The sequence below is a fragment of the Chiloscyllium plagiosum genome, unplaced genomic scaffold (assembly GCF_037043375.1).
Source record: "Chiloscyllium plagiosum isolate Xiang-an unplaced genomic scaffold, Cpla_swu_hap1 HiC_scaffold_10, whole genome shotgun sequence".
NCBI classification, from domain to species: domain Eukaryota; kingdom Metazoa; phylum Chordata; class Chondrichthyes; order Orectolobiformes; family Hemiscylliidae; genus Chiloscyllium; species Chiloscyllium plagiosum.
This window is the reverse complement of record NW_028270148.1, coordinates 69,605,312-69,622,204: the sequence shown is the minus strand read 5'-3', so window position 1 is coordinate 69,622,204 and position 16,893 is coordinate 69,605,312. Positions and strand designations below refer to the sequence as shown.

The following is a 16,893-nucleotide window of genomic DNA, read 5'->3' as shown; positions in this document are numbered from 1 at the left end:
CCCCTTCAACCATCTGCTACATCTACCATTACACCCCTGCTGAATTCCTATCTTACTAGTATGTGCTTCACTCTTTTTCTAGTTAGTACTACCTCTGATATTTACTATATATCTGATCTTCTCCAGTTGTTCTATTAATTCTCCACAATATTTCTTTCTACAACTAGAAAAACCATCCAAGAACTATCATTTGCTTCTTTTTAAACTTGTAACTCTTCCTCCTCAGACCTATCATCTGTACAGATTACAAAAGCATAATTGACCAGCTTGATAAGTACTATGCCTCCATCTTCAACACTCTTGAGACATCCTTTTACAAGAATGGATTGTACAAGTTTTTTAAGAGCATTTCATAATATTCTAAATAAAGTCAAACTTACTGTTGTAAATTTGTATAGTTTAGGTAAGAAAAACAATGGCCGCCTATCTTACTCAACAACTGAGGTGGGCAGTACTGCACACTCAAGCCTGTCAGAAATGTCAAATGAAGATCCAGAGAAAAGTGGGGAAAATCGCGTGTCCTATGGAAGGGATCAAATTCAGAGCATGTGGGATGGATTTTCTGTGCAGGAGTATATTTCAGATGAGGAACCCCAGAAGCCCAGAAACTCAAATTTACCACTTGCAAAAATGCAAGTAATAAAGAAGGAGCAAAAGCAGTGGTCACCAAAAATCACAATACCTCAACCTTTCCAAATGACTCTTAGAGAGGCTGAGAAAAAGAAACTGAAGATAAAATCCAGGTCTGAAATTGAAGTAGAGAATCAGATGCTGAGAAAACAATTAGAGGAAGAAGCAGAGTGTCAGAAAAAGTTCCGTGCTAATCCTGTACCAGCTCATACCTATATTCCTTTGTTGGCAGAAATAATGGAACGGAATGAAGAAAGAAGGAGATTTGTAAAGATGAGAAGCAAAGAAATTTTACTGGCATTGCAAAAACCATTTGACTTTCTTGAAAGAGAGGAGAAAAAGAAAGAAATTAGAAAAATGCAAATACAAGAACTAGATATTTCAGAAAGTAAACCAAAGAAATTTAAAGCAAAACCAGTTCCTAAATATCTTTATGATCAAACAATTAGTGACAGAATTAAAGAGCAAGAACTCTATCGTGTAATTAAAATGAAAGTGAGAGCTCAAGAGACATTACGTGGTGCATCCCTTCCAAAAGGTATGCTTCGTAATACCTTATTGGAAAAGAAGGAAGCAACATGTTGGAACCCAAATAAAGAACTGAAATTCAAACCCAAGATTAACACCAAAGTACCAAATTTTGAGATGTTGCACAGAAAGTCTCGGAGACAACGTATGAGAAAGAAAAACTTGACATTGACAACCGCGTGTGAACCCTTCCGACTGCTCGTTCCTCAAATTCCTTCAAAAAAAGAAAAGGTGTTGAATGATATAATGGAAGATGAAAACCACTTAAAAGAGACCCGCTGGCCTTATATGTCATGCAGAAACCGTTGGAAATCACATGACAACACAAATTCAAATCAGTCAGGATCATTGGACTTGAAAATTATGAAGGTCACAGAGTCTGAAAAGAAGAGGAAAGAAGCTGTTAGGTAAGAACAACTTTCATCTTTCATGATTTATTAATAAACTAAAAGTGATATGTCCTGCAGTATTTTCTGAAAATATTTTCATGAAGGATGTCAGTCTCTGAGGAATTTCCTTGCTCAATAATTAAAGTGGGGTCAGGTACAGCATAACAGAAGATTGGCATTAAATTGCAGCAAATGAAATTGTGTCTGGAATTTGAGTAAACAGGATAAGCAAATGTAAATCACTAACTGTACAGCATTATATAGATGGACTGATCAGGTGGGCTGAACAGTGGCAATTGAATTTAATCCTGAAAAGTGTGATGTAATACATTTTAGGAGGAAGGCATATGCCTTAATTAGTCAAGGTATTGAATAGGAGAGCAAGGAGGTTATAATGGAGCTGAATATAACATTAGTTAAGCCACAGCTGAAGTAATGTGCCATACTATAGGAAGAATGTGTTTACACTGGAGAGGGTGCAGACAGGATTCACCAGGATGTTGCCTGCGCTGCTGAGAGATTAGCTAGGCTGGAGTTGTTCTCCTTAGAGTGGAGAACGCTGTGGGGAATCTAATTGGAGTGTACAAAGTTCTGAGGGACATACACAGGGTAAATAGGGAGAAATGTTTTCTCTTAATAGAGGAGTCACTAACAACGGGACACTGTTTTAAGCTAAGGAGAAGAAGGGTTAGATGGGTTTTGAGGAAAGAAAGTTTCACCCAGAGCGAGGTGAATATCTGGAAGTCTTTACTTGAAAGGGTGATAGAGGCATGAATCCTCAAGAACTGTATAGTTGAGAACTTGAAACTCCATAACATACAAAATTATGGGGTCAGCGCTGGAAAATTGAACTAGAACAGATGGATGATTGAACTAGAACAGATAGATAGATAGGCCGAAGGACCTTTTGCTGTAAAAACTCTGACTGTATGGAAGGGCTGCGAAACTAGCAGTAGAAAAACTGAAAATTGAGTCGGGATTTCAATATGAAACCAGGTGCAGAAAGAAAATAAAAGGATTTAAGTATTGAAATGGACCAAGAGGAAAAAGGACAGACTTTTTTTTAAATGTTATATTTTACAGTTTTAAAATTCTCAACAATAATTACAACCAAAGGAACACTTTTAAAGCTGATTTTTGATGTTAGTGAGGTTGTTTTGTGATTAACATGATTAATGCTTATGTCATTATTAATTAGGCATTTAGATAAAAACAGTAGGCTTAACGTTTCATAATAAACACAGAAAATTCTGAAAATACTCAGAGGGTATAATAATAAGCTCAATGGAGGCATGGAAACTGCACCATAAAATCATAAAATGCAGGAACAGAAGTAGGGCAATCAATCCATTGAGTTTGCTCCTCCTTTCAATGAGATCATAGACAATCTTATAATCTACCATACTTTGCTGCCTTTTCGCCATAATCCTTGATTCCCTTACTGATTAAAACTGTCTATCTCAGTTCTTAACATATTTACTGATCCAGCCAACACAGCCTTCAGCAGTACAGTATTCCACAGATTCACTACCCTCAAAGAAGAAATTTTTCCTCATTCCTCTCTTCAATGGGTAACCTTTTATTCTGAGATTATGCCCTCTAGTCCTAGACTCACCCACAAGGGGACATAACCTTTCTGCATCTATTCTGTCCAAGTCCCCTAGGAATCCTTTACATTCAATAAGTTCACCTCTCATGTATCTAAGCTCCAATAATAAGTACACGACTAACCTATTCAATGTCTGCTTCATACTCAGGATCAGCCTAGCGAATCTTCTTTTTGACAATGTAAATTACTAAATCAAATATTTGCAACATCACAAGATAAAGAGTTGAATGGTGTGGATTTATACCTATTGTGGAGTACAATTGAATTTATCAAATGCTGTCAATAAACAAATTTTCCAATATATAAGACTTAATCAAAATTTTAATTCTTAACTGCTTTTAATCTAATAAATCTTTATGTTGGCATCTGTACTAAGTTTTCTAGCTTATCATTTTACAGGAAATTGCTGGGAGAAAAAAGGAAGAAAGAAGAAAATGAGGAAAACTGGAAACGCGAGCAGAAACGGAGTGAGAGAAAATGGAAAAAAGTCATATCTACCCGTGCCTGGGCGAATGATCCACACAAGAGCTTGGCTGAAGTCTCAAGATCAAAACTAAAACAATACAGGTGTGGTTTGTGTTTTGTCAATAACGTGTGATATCTTCATCTTCGGATGAGTTTTAGTATGTCCACAATATATTTTGAATTACTTTGAGGTGCTTTTTCTTTGTTTTCAGTAGTAGCTGTTGCCTCTGATGCAACTTTATCCATCATGTCGAGGCAACAAGGCAGCACCAAGCTGGCAAAGCAAGTTTAGAGTTTCAGCTGGAACTTCTAAAATCCAAGTTTTCAGTTATTTTTCAACATTGCACTAAATCTACTTTTGTCCAGAGAATCTACAAAAAGCAAATGTAAGCTGGCCAACTTATTGCTCTTTTAAGCCAATCTTGATTATCAGCAAAGTGTTGAAAGTGCTATCAAGTGGCAGCTACACCGCAATAACCTGCTGATCGATGCTGAGTTCCAGCTCTTGCTGGATCACTTGGCTTCTAATCTCATTACTACTGTGACCAGACACGAACAAAATTACTGAGCTCAAGAGGTAATGTCAGAGTGACTGACCCTGATATCAACGGAGCATTAAGACTGAGTGTGGCACCAAGAAGCCCAAGTAAAACTGAAGTCAATGGGAAAAATGTCCACTGTTTGCAGTCCTACCAAGCGCAAAGAAAGATTGGTTTTGGTTTTTCCTGCTCAATCACCTTAGTGCAAGAATATTGTTGCAGAGTTTCGTCAAGGTAGAGTCCTAGGTTCACTTCAGATGCTTCGATAACGACCTTTCTTCACATTATAAGTCTGACATTGAGCGATCATCAGCAAATATTCATTAGCAATGTATATCATCAACAATGTTCATTATTATTCATGACTCAGACATCAAAGCAGTCTATATCCATATGCAGCAAAATCGGGACAACATTCAGGTTTGGACTGATAAGGGACTTTGAACATTTACACCACGAAAGTGCCAGGTAATGGTCATCTTCAAGAAGACAGAATCTAACTATCTACTATCTGTTGACATTCAGTGGTATTACCATTATTGAATACCTCAGTGGCAATATCCAGGTGGTGGTTACCATTGACTAGAAACTGAACTGGATTACCTGTGGCTACAAGAGCGGAACAGAGGCTGTGAATGATGTGGCAAGTATCTCAAATCCCCATTATGTGGTCCACCAGCTAAAATGCAGAGGTCAGGAGTGGAATGGAGTACTCTTAACTTGTCTGGATGAGTTTCCTGCAAAAACACTCAAAACATCTCACAATCCATCTGAGACGAGGCAGCCTACTTGACTGGCGCTCCATCTACTACTCTAATTGTTCACTTCTTCTGCCACTGATGCATAGTGGCATCAGTACATGCAATGTACAAGAATCATTGTAGCCAAAGTTCCTTTTTATTTAGATTACTTACAGTGTGGAAACAGGCCCTTCGGCCCAACAAGTCCACACCGACACGCCGAAGCACAACCAACCCAGACCCATTCCCCTACATTTACCCCTTCACCTAACATTATGGGCAATTTAGCATGGCCAATTCACCTAACCTACACATTTTTGGATTGTGGGAGGAAACCAGAGCACCCGGAGGAAACCCACGCAGACACGGGGAGAATATGCAAACTCCACACAGAGAGCCGCCTGGGGCAGGAACTGAACCCGGGTCTCTGGCGCTGTGAGGCAGCAGTGCTAACCACTGTGCCACCGTGCTGCCCACGGATTAGCATCTTCCAAATTTATGATTCCTAACATCAAGCAGGACAAAAGCAGCGGCTGCAAAGGCTGCATGAGAACACCACCAAACACCGTACTGAATCGGGGTCAAGAGTGGAGTGCTGGAAAAGCACAGCAGGTCAGGCAGTATCTGAGGAGCAGGAGAATTGATGTTTCGTCAATTTTCCTGTTCCTCGGATGCTGCCTGACCTGCTATGCTTTTCCAGTACCACACTCTTGACTCTGATCTCCAGCATCTGCGGTCCTCACTTTCTCCTTCTTACCATATTGAATCGGAACTGTATAATTCATTCCTTCACTGTCGTTAAGCCAAAACCCAGGAACCCCCTTTTTCACAGCATAATAGGTATATTGGTGTACCTATTATCAGATAGACTACAATGTTTTCAGACTGCAGCTCATTTTCACTTTCTCAAGGACAGCTAGGAATGACCAACAAATAATAGCCTTGCCAATGACATTCACATCCCAAGGAAAAGTAATAAAAGAATAGGGGCAGAAGTAGGCCACTTTGCTCCTCAAACCTGCTTGCAATTCAATAAGATCATGATGATTTGTTTGTCCAAAGCTGCACAATCCTCCATGAGAGAGAGATTCTTCCATCTGTTCTCAAAAGATATTTGTGTGGCAGCTGAAACACCACAATGGAAGCAGCGTTCTGCAGCAGGGGAGGCTGAGGAGTGTGGTGTTCAACCTTTATTTCCCATGAGACTTCAGCAGGGTTTCGGACGAGGTTTACTTTTTGTTTTCTTTTATTTTTGACTCGTGTTGATGAGTTGAGGCCAGTGGGAAAGCATTCTCTCCCAGGTGATTCCTACCTAGTTTGCAGAGATGTCATGAGTCACCACAGGAGGAAGTGTTGAGCAATTTTTTGCAGTTTAACTGTTCAGGTGAAACACAACTCTGTTCTCTGGACTGGGGAGGAGGCACTGGGTCTGGAAGTAGCATTCATAGGTTTAAGATCCTGTGTAGTATCCTGCTTGCTTCCCCAACATTGCTGCCTGTGTCAACCAAGTTGTCTCATTGGCATAGCTAACCTGGAGGATTTGGTGCAGAAATATCCATTATAGCTGTTGAAAAGGCCAACCCATGGCAGACAGTTGTTGAGAATCTGTGTTCAACTGGAGTTGTCACTAAAAAAAAATGCAGAACTTAACAGTGATTCATTAGGATGTTGATAAGCCTGAAGGCTTTCAGCAATGAATAATTGTTGAAGTCTTTTTGTACTAGGTAGTGCTATAGGCCAATGACAAGTCCTTGAAGGCAATTCCAGTCTTCAGCTAATTCCAGTCTTAAGCTGCTTCTGGACTGCCTCAATGTTGGTAGTCAGCGCAAAGATTTGATCAGTGTTTTCCTTCACTGAAATCTTCCTGCTTGTTTGCAAGGACAGCTTCTCAAATAGATTTTAATGGTTTAAGGGCAAACCTTGTAAACCATAAGCTGCATAATGATGAGATGAAATTTTTTGAATCATAGTCTTGGTTTCCTAGCTTTAAGATAGTTTGAAATGCTGCCAAATATCTGGAATTATCTGTGTTAAGAATTTTGGAGAGAACTTTGGAAGTGAATCTAGAAACTACATCTGTTAATCTGGATCTGGATCATGATGATTTCTGGATGAATATCACTGATCCTGGTGATCTTTCCAAACGTGGCAGTGGTCAGCGTTGTCTACAGTGCTGAAAGCAACTAAGAAAATGATGTGTGATGTGACTACTTGCAGAGAGAGCTAAGGAAGTCAATAAACAAACTGGAGAGTGCTGCTATCTTCACACAATTATATCTTGGCTAGTTACAAGAGAGCAAGAGATTGCTGATAGTGTTTCATATCATTCATATCCATCAATGCTGTTGCTGTGTATGAATATTTTAAAATTATTTCAAAGAACATGGGCTTCACTGGCTAGGATCAGCATTTGTTGCCCATCCCTAATTACCCTTGAGAAGATAATAAATAGTGAATTGCCTTCTTGAATCAATGCTTTTGATGTGATGTAACTATATTTACTCCTAATCTTATGAGGGCAGGCATCTCTAAATCATGTCAACTGTCCTCCTTCCACAACAGAATTCTGATGTCTGATATTGGGTTTTCAAATGACTCATCCAGCCCAACAGAGCTGGTGTTTAGTAATTACTGTTTTGATGCTCAATATGTTAGTTTGGGAGGAGACACTAGTGTTCGACTGCCTTTCTTAATACTGATCTTCGAGGATAGGCCTAGATGGTATATCTGCAGTATTTGAGATGCCTGCTGTATGTTGTTCAAGTCTCACAAGCATATAGAAGTGCAGGGATCATTATTGTTAACCTCAGGTTTGAGATCTAGGTACTCAAGTTCTCTTTTCCTTGGTTGGCTGAAGACTGAGCCAGCAAACGGTGACAATGTTGAATTTCAAAGTCTGTCTCTGTCATTATTGAGAGGAGGCTCACAAGATGTGTAGAATAGTCCACATTTCCCAGGATTTTGCTTTTGCTTAAGTCAAGGGTTATGGAGGAGGTTTTCTTTGTGGGTGCTGATTGGAACAGGATATTCATTTTCTGAGCCTTTAGTGGAAGACCCATTTTCTTCCATTCAGAATCCCCCTGGTGTCCATCCTTTTTATGTTTTTGGGACAATTTCCTCTTTTTGCCACCAAATCATTCAATGCCTAGAGGCGGTTTTTGAATTCCCTATTATGCTAGTGCCAGAAACTTCTTGTACTTCTCTTATTTGCTTTTTCAATTTCTTTCTGAACTGTCTATATTCTTGTTTGTGTCATCCGCCTGATATCTGTCATTAGCACACTTTTTCTCGGGACATACCTAGGGAATGTTCCACATTGTTGGGTAGATGTCAGTGTTGTAGTTGTATTGGAACAGGTTGGCTTTAGGTGCAGTTTGTTCTGAAACACATCTTAAGTACAATTGCCTGAATGTTGTGAGGGCCCACATAGATCAGTAGTCCACATCTTATATCAAGATGATATCATACAAAGTGGTAAAACTGCAAGACAGAGGAAGAGGAGGGGGTGGAAAGAGTTGTCAACCGGAGGTCAGATCAGCAGCGCATTTTTAGGCAGCAGATCTGTGACAGAATAGATTGATGGAGTGTTCTGATGTACTGGAAGACCCTTTGAATCCTGGTAACTTGAATCATGACAGCAGTAAGCTGAGCTTATACCAAGTTTTTAATGCAGCATTCAGATATTGGCAGTTTGGTGCTTGAGCTGCAGTAGAAGCTGACACATCAGATGTTGGGTGTTGCATCAAGGTTGGCTCCATTGGTGTATTGATGAAGGGTCTATATTGGCTATAAACTCTGCAAAGCTCTGTGCAAAGTTGGTGCTGGACACAATGCTTAATATTAACACAGGCTTTCTGGTAGATTTGCCAGTGCATCAAACATTAAGTGTGCACACACATTGCTGTCATCTAGAGCCTGTACCATCAGATTTCTCATTTGATTCCTTTGCAAGAGAACGAATGTGTGACCTCATCCTGTAACAAGCTATTACTTGCATAATCCTTTCTCCTACTAATACTCAGCATCTCACCATGTGCAAATCCCTCTTCTGTGCTACCCTCTTCATTACACAGAGCGTTGATATCTGAACCAATGGCTACAAGTGTGAAATTGAGTGATATTGTCCCTTTATCTTCCCTTTTTCTTGTTGTTCCTACACTGGCAATTCTTAACAATGTGCAATAGAAAAGGGATAAGACTTGGGTTGCTGAGAGGAAAGGAAAAGAAAGACCTGCATTTATATAGCATCTTTTGTGATTTCACAATATCCCAGGTGCTCTACAGCCAATTAAGGGCATTTATTTCAAAGCATAAATGGAGGAAATTGTGTAGCCAATTTCATACCGAGCAACTTCCCACAACAGCAAAGTGATGACAGTCAGATAATCTATTTTAGTCTGAGGGAGTTGTGCAGGCAGAAAGAAGTTGTCATCATGCATGCATTTAATCGTGCATCACAAAAGCAATTCTTTCACCCATTTTCATGGATTATTCAATTTAACTGCTATTGTGTTTTAACAGGAATCATCAAAGAAAAAGAACAAAAGAATATCTGCTGGAGCTTGAGGAAATGCAGGCGAGGGTAAGCAGGAGGCCTCTGCTCTTAGAAGAGCAAACAAAGGTATGAACCTAAAATGGTTTAAGCTGCATAAATGTTCCTAAGCATAAATGTTAGCATATTCCAAAAGAAGATTAATTAGCTTTGTTTTTCTCAATCATTTGTTTCTTGGAGTTATGTCTGTTTGTTTGTTTTATACTACTTTGGGATGGATTACTGCACAGAGTGTAAGTCTAGGTGTATTTGGTCACATCTCTGGAGAGGAACAGGAACACAATTTTCTCATTCACCACTGGGACTGCTACCAAATTAAGCCAAAGCTAACACATCCTTAAGGAGAAAGTGAGGTCTGCAGATGCTGGAGATCAGAGCTGAAAATGTGTTGCTGGAAAAGCGCAGCAGGTCAGGCAGCATCCAGGGAACAGGAGAATCGACGTTTCGGGCATAAGCCCTTCTTCAGGAATGAGGAAAGTTTGTCCTGCTGGACAAACTTTCCTCATTCCTGAAGAAGGGCTTATGCACGAAACGTCGATTCTCTTGTTCCCTGGATGCTGCCTGACCTGCTGCGCTTTTCCAGCAACACATTTTCAGCTAACACATCCTTACGCTATCTGAATTCTCTAAATCAGTAGATTGATTGATTGATGGGGAAATAGGTTGCTACTATGCTTACTGTTTTTTGAATCTTAATAATTAATGAGAAAATAATGTTTGTGTCTTTTTTATATTTTTTTAATTAACTGTGTTCCACCACTTTGTTTAGGATGACCCCTACATCTCTTGAACCAATTTTTTTAAAAATGAAAATGAGCAGGGAAAATATATATGTAAAAGACACAAACACGAGATCCAATATGGCGGTGGTCTGAGTGGTCTGCTGTGCTGGGCTCTGTGCCATATCCCCGGGCAAGGTGGACCTTTACCTCCCCCCTCACCAACCACCCCCAGAAGAGAAAAGTATTAATTTAAACTTACTGATCATCTGGAGCTGCTGAAATCGTGTGTGACATCTTTTAATGCTAGGATGAAATTGAATAAAGAAAAGGGGCCTAAAGGAACACAGCAGACAGGCACTCACCTACTGCATCAGGGGGGGTGATTGCAACCAGTGCTCAAACTCCCGTGGTGGCCCTTTTGGATCTAACAGGACATCAGCATTTACTCTCTGAATCTTCCAGCAGTAGAACCACTACCTGCCATGCTAAAAAAGAATGAGCAGGCAATCCAATTACTGGACCGAAGAAGGAGGCAGTGGAGGAGAGGACCGTGGCGGAGGTCTCGGCAGGAAGAATCTGAATGCTGGAAAACCAGGTTCAGGTCCTTCAGGAACATGTTGACAACCTAGAGAACAAAAATGAGAGAAAAAACTTATGGCTCGTGGGTCTTCCAGAATGTGAGGAAGGCGAGGACCTTGTCGGCTCCCTGGAGAAGTGGCTCCCGAAGTTCCTGGGGTTGGAGTTGGAGTCGAGCCTAGTGAGAGTGGAGTGGCCCACCCGATCGCAATGCACTGGTCCAGTTTGGACCCACGCCCCTGCGCAGTTCTAGTGCAGATCCTGCATTATAAAGAAAAACAGTTAATAGTTGAAACAGCAAGAAGACTGGGAAGAAATTCACAGGATTTAATGTACAAAGGCTTAAAGATAATGTTTTTTCAGGATCCCTAATTAGGAAGAAAAGGGCATTTGATGAAGTCAAGAAAGAATTAAGTGACCTGAACATTCAATATTCCTTGAGATACTCGGCCGTGTTGCTTTTCTGCCATGGGGAGACTGTATATAACTTTAACTCCACAGAAAAGGCGAAGGACTTTGTGAATTCTTTGATGGACTTGAGTTGGGGTGGAAGGGGAGGGGGCATTGTTGCAGACAATGGTATGGGTTTTTTATTGCCTTTTTTTTCACTTCTCTCTCCTTTTTTTGTGTTATTGGCTTTATACATACAGCCTTGCTGTAAAACTGGAATTGTTTTATATGTTGGTCGATTGGGTATTATCTAGGGCCCCTTTTTTAACTGCTGTCCTTTTGATTTTGCATTGGGGGTGGCTATATCTGTTGTTAAGATGAGTGTGGGGGGGAATGGGCATTCATTGTTAACTGTCAGAACTTAAACAACAGGTTTTCCTCATTTGTGAATTGTCTGGGGCTAGGGCACGGCCTCAGCTAGAGGGAAATAAGATGGTAGGAAGGATTGGGAGGAATGCTCCCTATGGGCAAGGGGCAAGAAGATCTCTAGTGAATTGGGGGTTATTTGGGTGTTTGTTTCAGTTAAATGGAATGATTAGTTTTTTAATTGTAGTAGTTTTAGACTTCATAGAGTTAAGGTCTTTGTAGCTCATCACACCTTAGATAAGCTTCCTCCTCTTGGGAAACCACAGGCTGCCCTGGATGACCATGGTTTTTTGGTGTTACTTTTTTTTGTATATAGATGTTTTATAAAAGATTTTTAAAGGTCTTTAATACAAATATTTATTTAAAAAGATACAAACACTAGATGTACAGGGCTGAAATATATAAAAAATAATTGTATTGCTGAGTAAAAGGCAAATAAAATGTATATTGCATTTAAAATACACTCCATTTTTTGTTCTGTGGAAAAGCTATGACTAATCATAATTTCTTTTTTCATCATAGTGCTCCATATAGGAACTTAGGCTGCCTTACAAATGAAGTTGAAATGCAAAGCATCTCTCAAAATAAGCAGTAAACATATCACCAAACAACTTAAATAGTATCACAGTTGACAATGTCTTATTGAGACATTATCTTAGCTACCAATTGTCTAATGCTTAGTGTAAAGTTACTAAAACCAATTTAGTAAAATATTCAGGTGAAAACTGAACTAATCTGTCAAATTTTATTGTATCTAGAGGAATGCCAGAAGAGCAGCAGAGAGACATTATGCTACAGCTCTAAAATTACAGGGATTAAGTGAAGATTTTGTATCCAGAAAAGGTCACTCTCTCCCAGGCTTTGTTTCACATTCCAGTGATGAAGAGTCTGAGAGGAGTGAAGCCAACAGCGGAGAAAGGTAACTCTTCTCTGTACTGACAATTGACACTTGTATTTAATGTTTGAGATGTTTTCAACAAACCAGTTTTTGAAAAGGCTATTTATCTTGTTATAATTCAACAATTAACAGGCAATTAATTTTCTTGAGTATTACGGGGCTGAAAGTAAGACTAATAGCATTTTAAAATAAGACTAATAGTGGAAAGGGTTCTTTAGTGTGTGATTTTATTTCTTTTTAATATTGCCAAAATAAGTGCAATGAAAACATTGAAAAACTTGAAATGAAAAACAGTGTAAACCTTGAAATGACTCATGGGTAGAAGACAATGTCATTGGTTGCTCTTCATTCCAAATTTTATCCTGTCCGGTCCAGCTTCAGATTTACAAAGACAAAACAGAAATTGTTGGAAAAGCTCAGCAGGTCCTGGCAGCATCTGTGGAGAGAAATCAGAGTTAACACCTCAGTTTCAGTAATCCTTATTGGACCCAAAACATTAACTCTGATTTCTATACTACCAGACCTACTGAGTTTTTGCAGCAATGTCTGTATTGTTTCTGAATTCCAGCATCCGTAGTTATTGTGATTTTTGTTTTTAAGTTCAGCTTCAAGTTTAATTCAGTTTTTCTTTTATTCCATTTGGAAATGTGGAGGATTAAGTAGTGTCTAAGATTTAAGTGAAACGTATTAACCAATTTTGCTTTTGTTAACCTTTGATAGCATTCCAACAGAGTATCCTTTATTGCTGAAAACATAATTGGAGGATAATTAATTTTATACCAATCATGTTTTATTTTGTCTCAAGCTGACCATACCATTTAGTCAGAATAGATAAGATATTTTGCTACCTTTTGTTGGACTAACGTTAGGAATTATATTAAAAAAACTTCAGTATCATACGGAAGGAAATCAATTGCAGCTTATCCTGGTCTCTATTCTGTTGAAGATTTGGTAAGTAAAGATGAAATTTGCCCAACTCTAAACTTTTCTAAGGCACATCAAAGTTTTTAGCCACCATTACTAAGATTAGATTGTTGGAAGCTATTTGTACAAATCCAAAGCATTTTTTCTACAGTTCTCAGGAAGAAATTGATGGATTCGAGTCTGATGATGGCCAAGATGGTAGTGAGCACACTGAGGAATCAAGAGACATGGAAGGAAAGGAATTCAAAATAAATAAAGATGAGTAACTACAAAGGAAGTGGCAAACAGGAAAAAATTTATATAAATGGTTAACTGTATAAGTATGATTTATTGTATATTAATTGTGTTTCCTTTATTTCTTCCTGGTGATACAATTCAGATTAACTTTTAAATATGATCAGGAACTAGTAAATTCTAATGTTCATGGTAGAACACTTAATGATGAAACTGATTCACTTTCATGAATCAAGGATTTTAGCAAGGGTATGACAAGTTTATGGTATGCATTCTTAACCATACAACAGAAAACCAATCAATATTGTTGTCAACTATTTTTAACGAAAATACCTCAAGTATTTCCTATGAAGGAATTTGCTGAATGACTTATGTGCTGCATATTAGCTCAGATATATACTTGTGTTAACGTTTGAACAGTTTTCAAAAACTTTCGGCCAAATATTCATCCTGTAAACATTGTGAATTGCAATGAAGGAATCTGAACCATGGATACTACCACATTCGTTTTCAGATGCAGGTTCATTTAAAATAACTAGCCTAAATTATAAAATCACCATGATGAACTGCACAGTTAAAATGTTGACTGCATTTAGGAGTTCCAAGTTGGAATTAACTAATCAGATTCAAATTGTTTGCATTTGATTCTGATTTAAAAACTAAGATTTCAAAACCTAAAAGGAGAACAAGTACTCTCTTTCTATAGTAACAGAAAATGTATGGATAATATTTTTGCTGAACTGTCAACTACTGTAAACTGGTTCATAATGTATCTGGAACTCTTCATTAGTACTTTATAATATAAATGGATCCTGAAAAATAATTGCAAAAAAAAAATCAGTTTTGCTTAATGGAAAAAGAACAGTGTATGTACATAACAGTGTTAAAGAAAAGGAGTAAACCATTTTTGTGAATAGAAGACACTATGCAAGAAAATATAGAAATCAACAAAATATGCTAATCTAGCTACCAATTGCCCCATATCCCATGAATAAATATAAAAACAACTTTTGTTCTTCAGTTTTTTCATTGGTGGAATCCAACATCAAAATTATTTATTAAAACAAGATCCACAAACTAGGGATAATATCTGAAATCATCAATAGAAACTATTTATTCTTATTTTTATTCTTTTTTTAAATAAGGGCATTCAATATGGCCCTAGTCTACATATGCTGGTGTACTTGCTCCATTTAAACCTACTTTGGTAACATGGCCAAGTAGACGCTGGATTCAGGTTTCTGTCTCTTTGAAAATTTGGGTTCCAATCTCACTGCTGACAAATATCCTAATAGTTTGTCATTCAGATGCTTTGATATCTTCTCTGGTCCATTTGGAGGTTTTGTTCAAGATTTCCACACCAGGTGTAGCATAAGTCTGGACGTCTCTTGTAAGTAGAGAATATGAGCACAATTTGAGCTTGTTAAGCCAAATGGAGCTTTCACGATGTAGGTCAACGGGACCTTATTAGTTCAACCAGAGAGTGATCAATATTGTCAACTATTTTCAGATCACCCCTGATAATGATATGTTGATCTAATTTTGGAAACTTCCTGTTTGTAAGTTTCAGTTGACCTCTTGACATTTTGTTACAGTGTCCCATCAACAGCTGTCTAAGCCATGATATTGTTAATTTAAAAGTTTCACCTTCTAAGAAGACCCATCGGGGTTAATTTAGAAAAATTAAAACAGGAGTAAGCCACACCTCAAGTCTGCTCTATTATTCAGTTGGAGCATGACACATTTGTACCTCAGTCCTCTTTACCTATCCTGGTAAATACACAGTATAAGACCATAAGACATAGGAGCAAAAATTACGCCATTCAGCTCATTGAGTCTGCTCCGCCGTTCAATCGTGGCTGATAAGTTTCTCATCCCCATTCTCCCGCCTTCTCCCCATCATCCTTGATCCCCTTGAGAATCAAGAGCCTATCTATCTCAGTCTTAAATACACTCATTGACCTGGTCTACACAACCTTCTGTGGCAGTGAATTCCATAGATTCACCACTCTCTGGTTGAACTAATAAGGTCCCGTTGACCTACATCGTGAAAGCTCCATTTGGCTTAACAAGCTCAAATTGTGCTCATATTCTCTACTTACAATAGACGTTCAGACTTATACTACACCTGGTGTGAAATTCTTGAACAAAACCTCCAGATGGACCATCCTTGAGTAGAGAGGACTAACTGCTCTGTCTCAGCTATTTATCTTCACTTAAAAAAATTGTAACATCAATTATATCCAGTAATTCTTTTAGCCATTCATCAAGTGTTGCATCTGTCAGTTCAAATAATGGTGATATGGCAATTAAATGCCCATAGAAATTGATCTATGGTATCAAATGCAGCTTACATCTCTTTAAATGTTGTAACTACCTGCATCTGCCACTTCCTCTGGCAGTTCTTTCACATATGAACCACCCTTTGTGTGAAAAATTTGCCTCTCAAATCCTTTTAAATCTTTTCCCGCCCTCTAGGTTTGAACTCCCCTACCCCAGGGAGAAGATATTTGCTATTCACCTTATCTATGTCCCTCCGGATTTTATAAACCTCTATAAGGTTTATAACCTCGACCTCTTACATTCCAATGGAAAAAAAGTCTTAGCCACTCCTTATAACACAAGCCCTCCATTCCCAGCAACATCTTTGTAAATCTTTTCTGAAACCCTCTCCAATTTAATAATATCTTTCCTGTAGCAGGGTGATCAAAATTATATGCAGTATTCCAAAAGCGGCATCACCAATGTCTTGTTGGTGTCGGGGCATCCAGGTGGCTCAGTGGTTAGCGCTGCTGCCTCACAGGGCCACGGAGCCGGTTTCAATTCCATCCTCTGTGTGGAGCTTGCACATTCTCCCCATGTCTGTGTGGATTTCCTCCGGGTATTCCAGTTTCCTCTCACAGTCCAAAGATATGCAAGTTAGATAGACTGGCCATGCTAGATTGCCCATAGAGTCTAGGGATGTGCAGACTAGGTGGGTTAGCCATCGAAAATGTAGGGTTACAGGGATAGGGTGGGGTGATAGGATGGGATGCTCTTCAGAGTGTCGGTGTGGACTTGATGGGCCAAATGGCCTGTTTCTGCACTGTAGGGATTGTATGATACCAGTGATTTTATGTAAGGAAGGATCATTTACAATTTCCATACAATACTGAACCAAATAGACCAGTATCCTCAATTGTCAACATTTCCAGTTTAATCCATTATATTGAATTTCAAACCTATTCAGTCAGACTACTTGTTCTTGTTTACAGTTATATTTTGTCACTGG

The 16,893-nt window shown here is 38.7% G+C and overlaps 1 protein-coding gene across 8 annotated transcripts in view; it reads left to right on the top strand.

The window, feature by feature from the left end:
* fam161a (FAM161 centrosomal protein A) overlaps positions 1–14,999 on the top strand; it is a 37,765-nt gene extending 22,766 nt beyond the window's left edge. For 5 of the 8 annotated variants that reach the window (XM_043696083.2, XM_043696085.2, XM_043696089.2 and 2 more), the window contains 5 exons: positions 399–1,565; positions 3,556–3,723; positions 9,422–9,521; positions 12,325–12,485; positions 13,540–14,999. In XM_043696083.2, the coding sequence (XP_043552018.2) occupies positions 399–1,565; positions 3,556–3,723; positions 9,422–9,521; positions 12,325–12,485; positions 13,540–13,654 (1,711 nt within the window). In that variant the 3' untranslated portion in view covers positions 13,655–14,999. The other 3 variants (XM_043696091.2, XM_043696090.2, XM_087991432.1) reach the window with 3 other exon arrangements.
* The last annotated feature ends 1,894 nt before the right edge of the window (positions 15,000–16,893 follow it).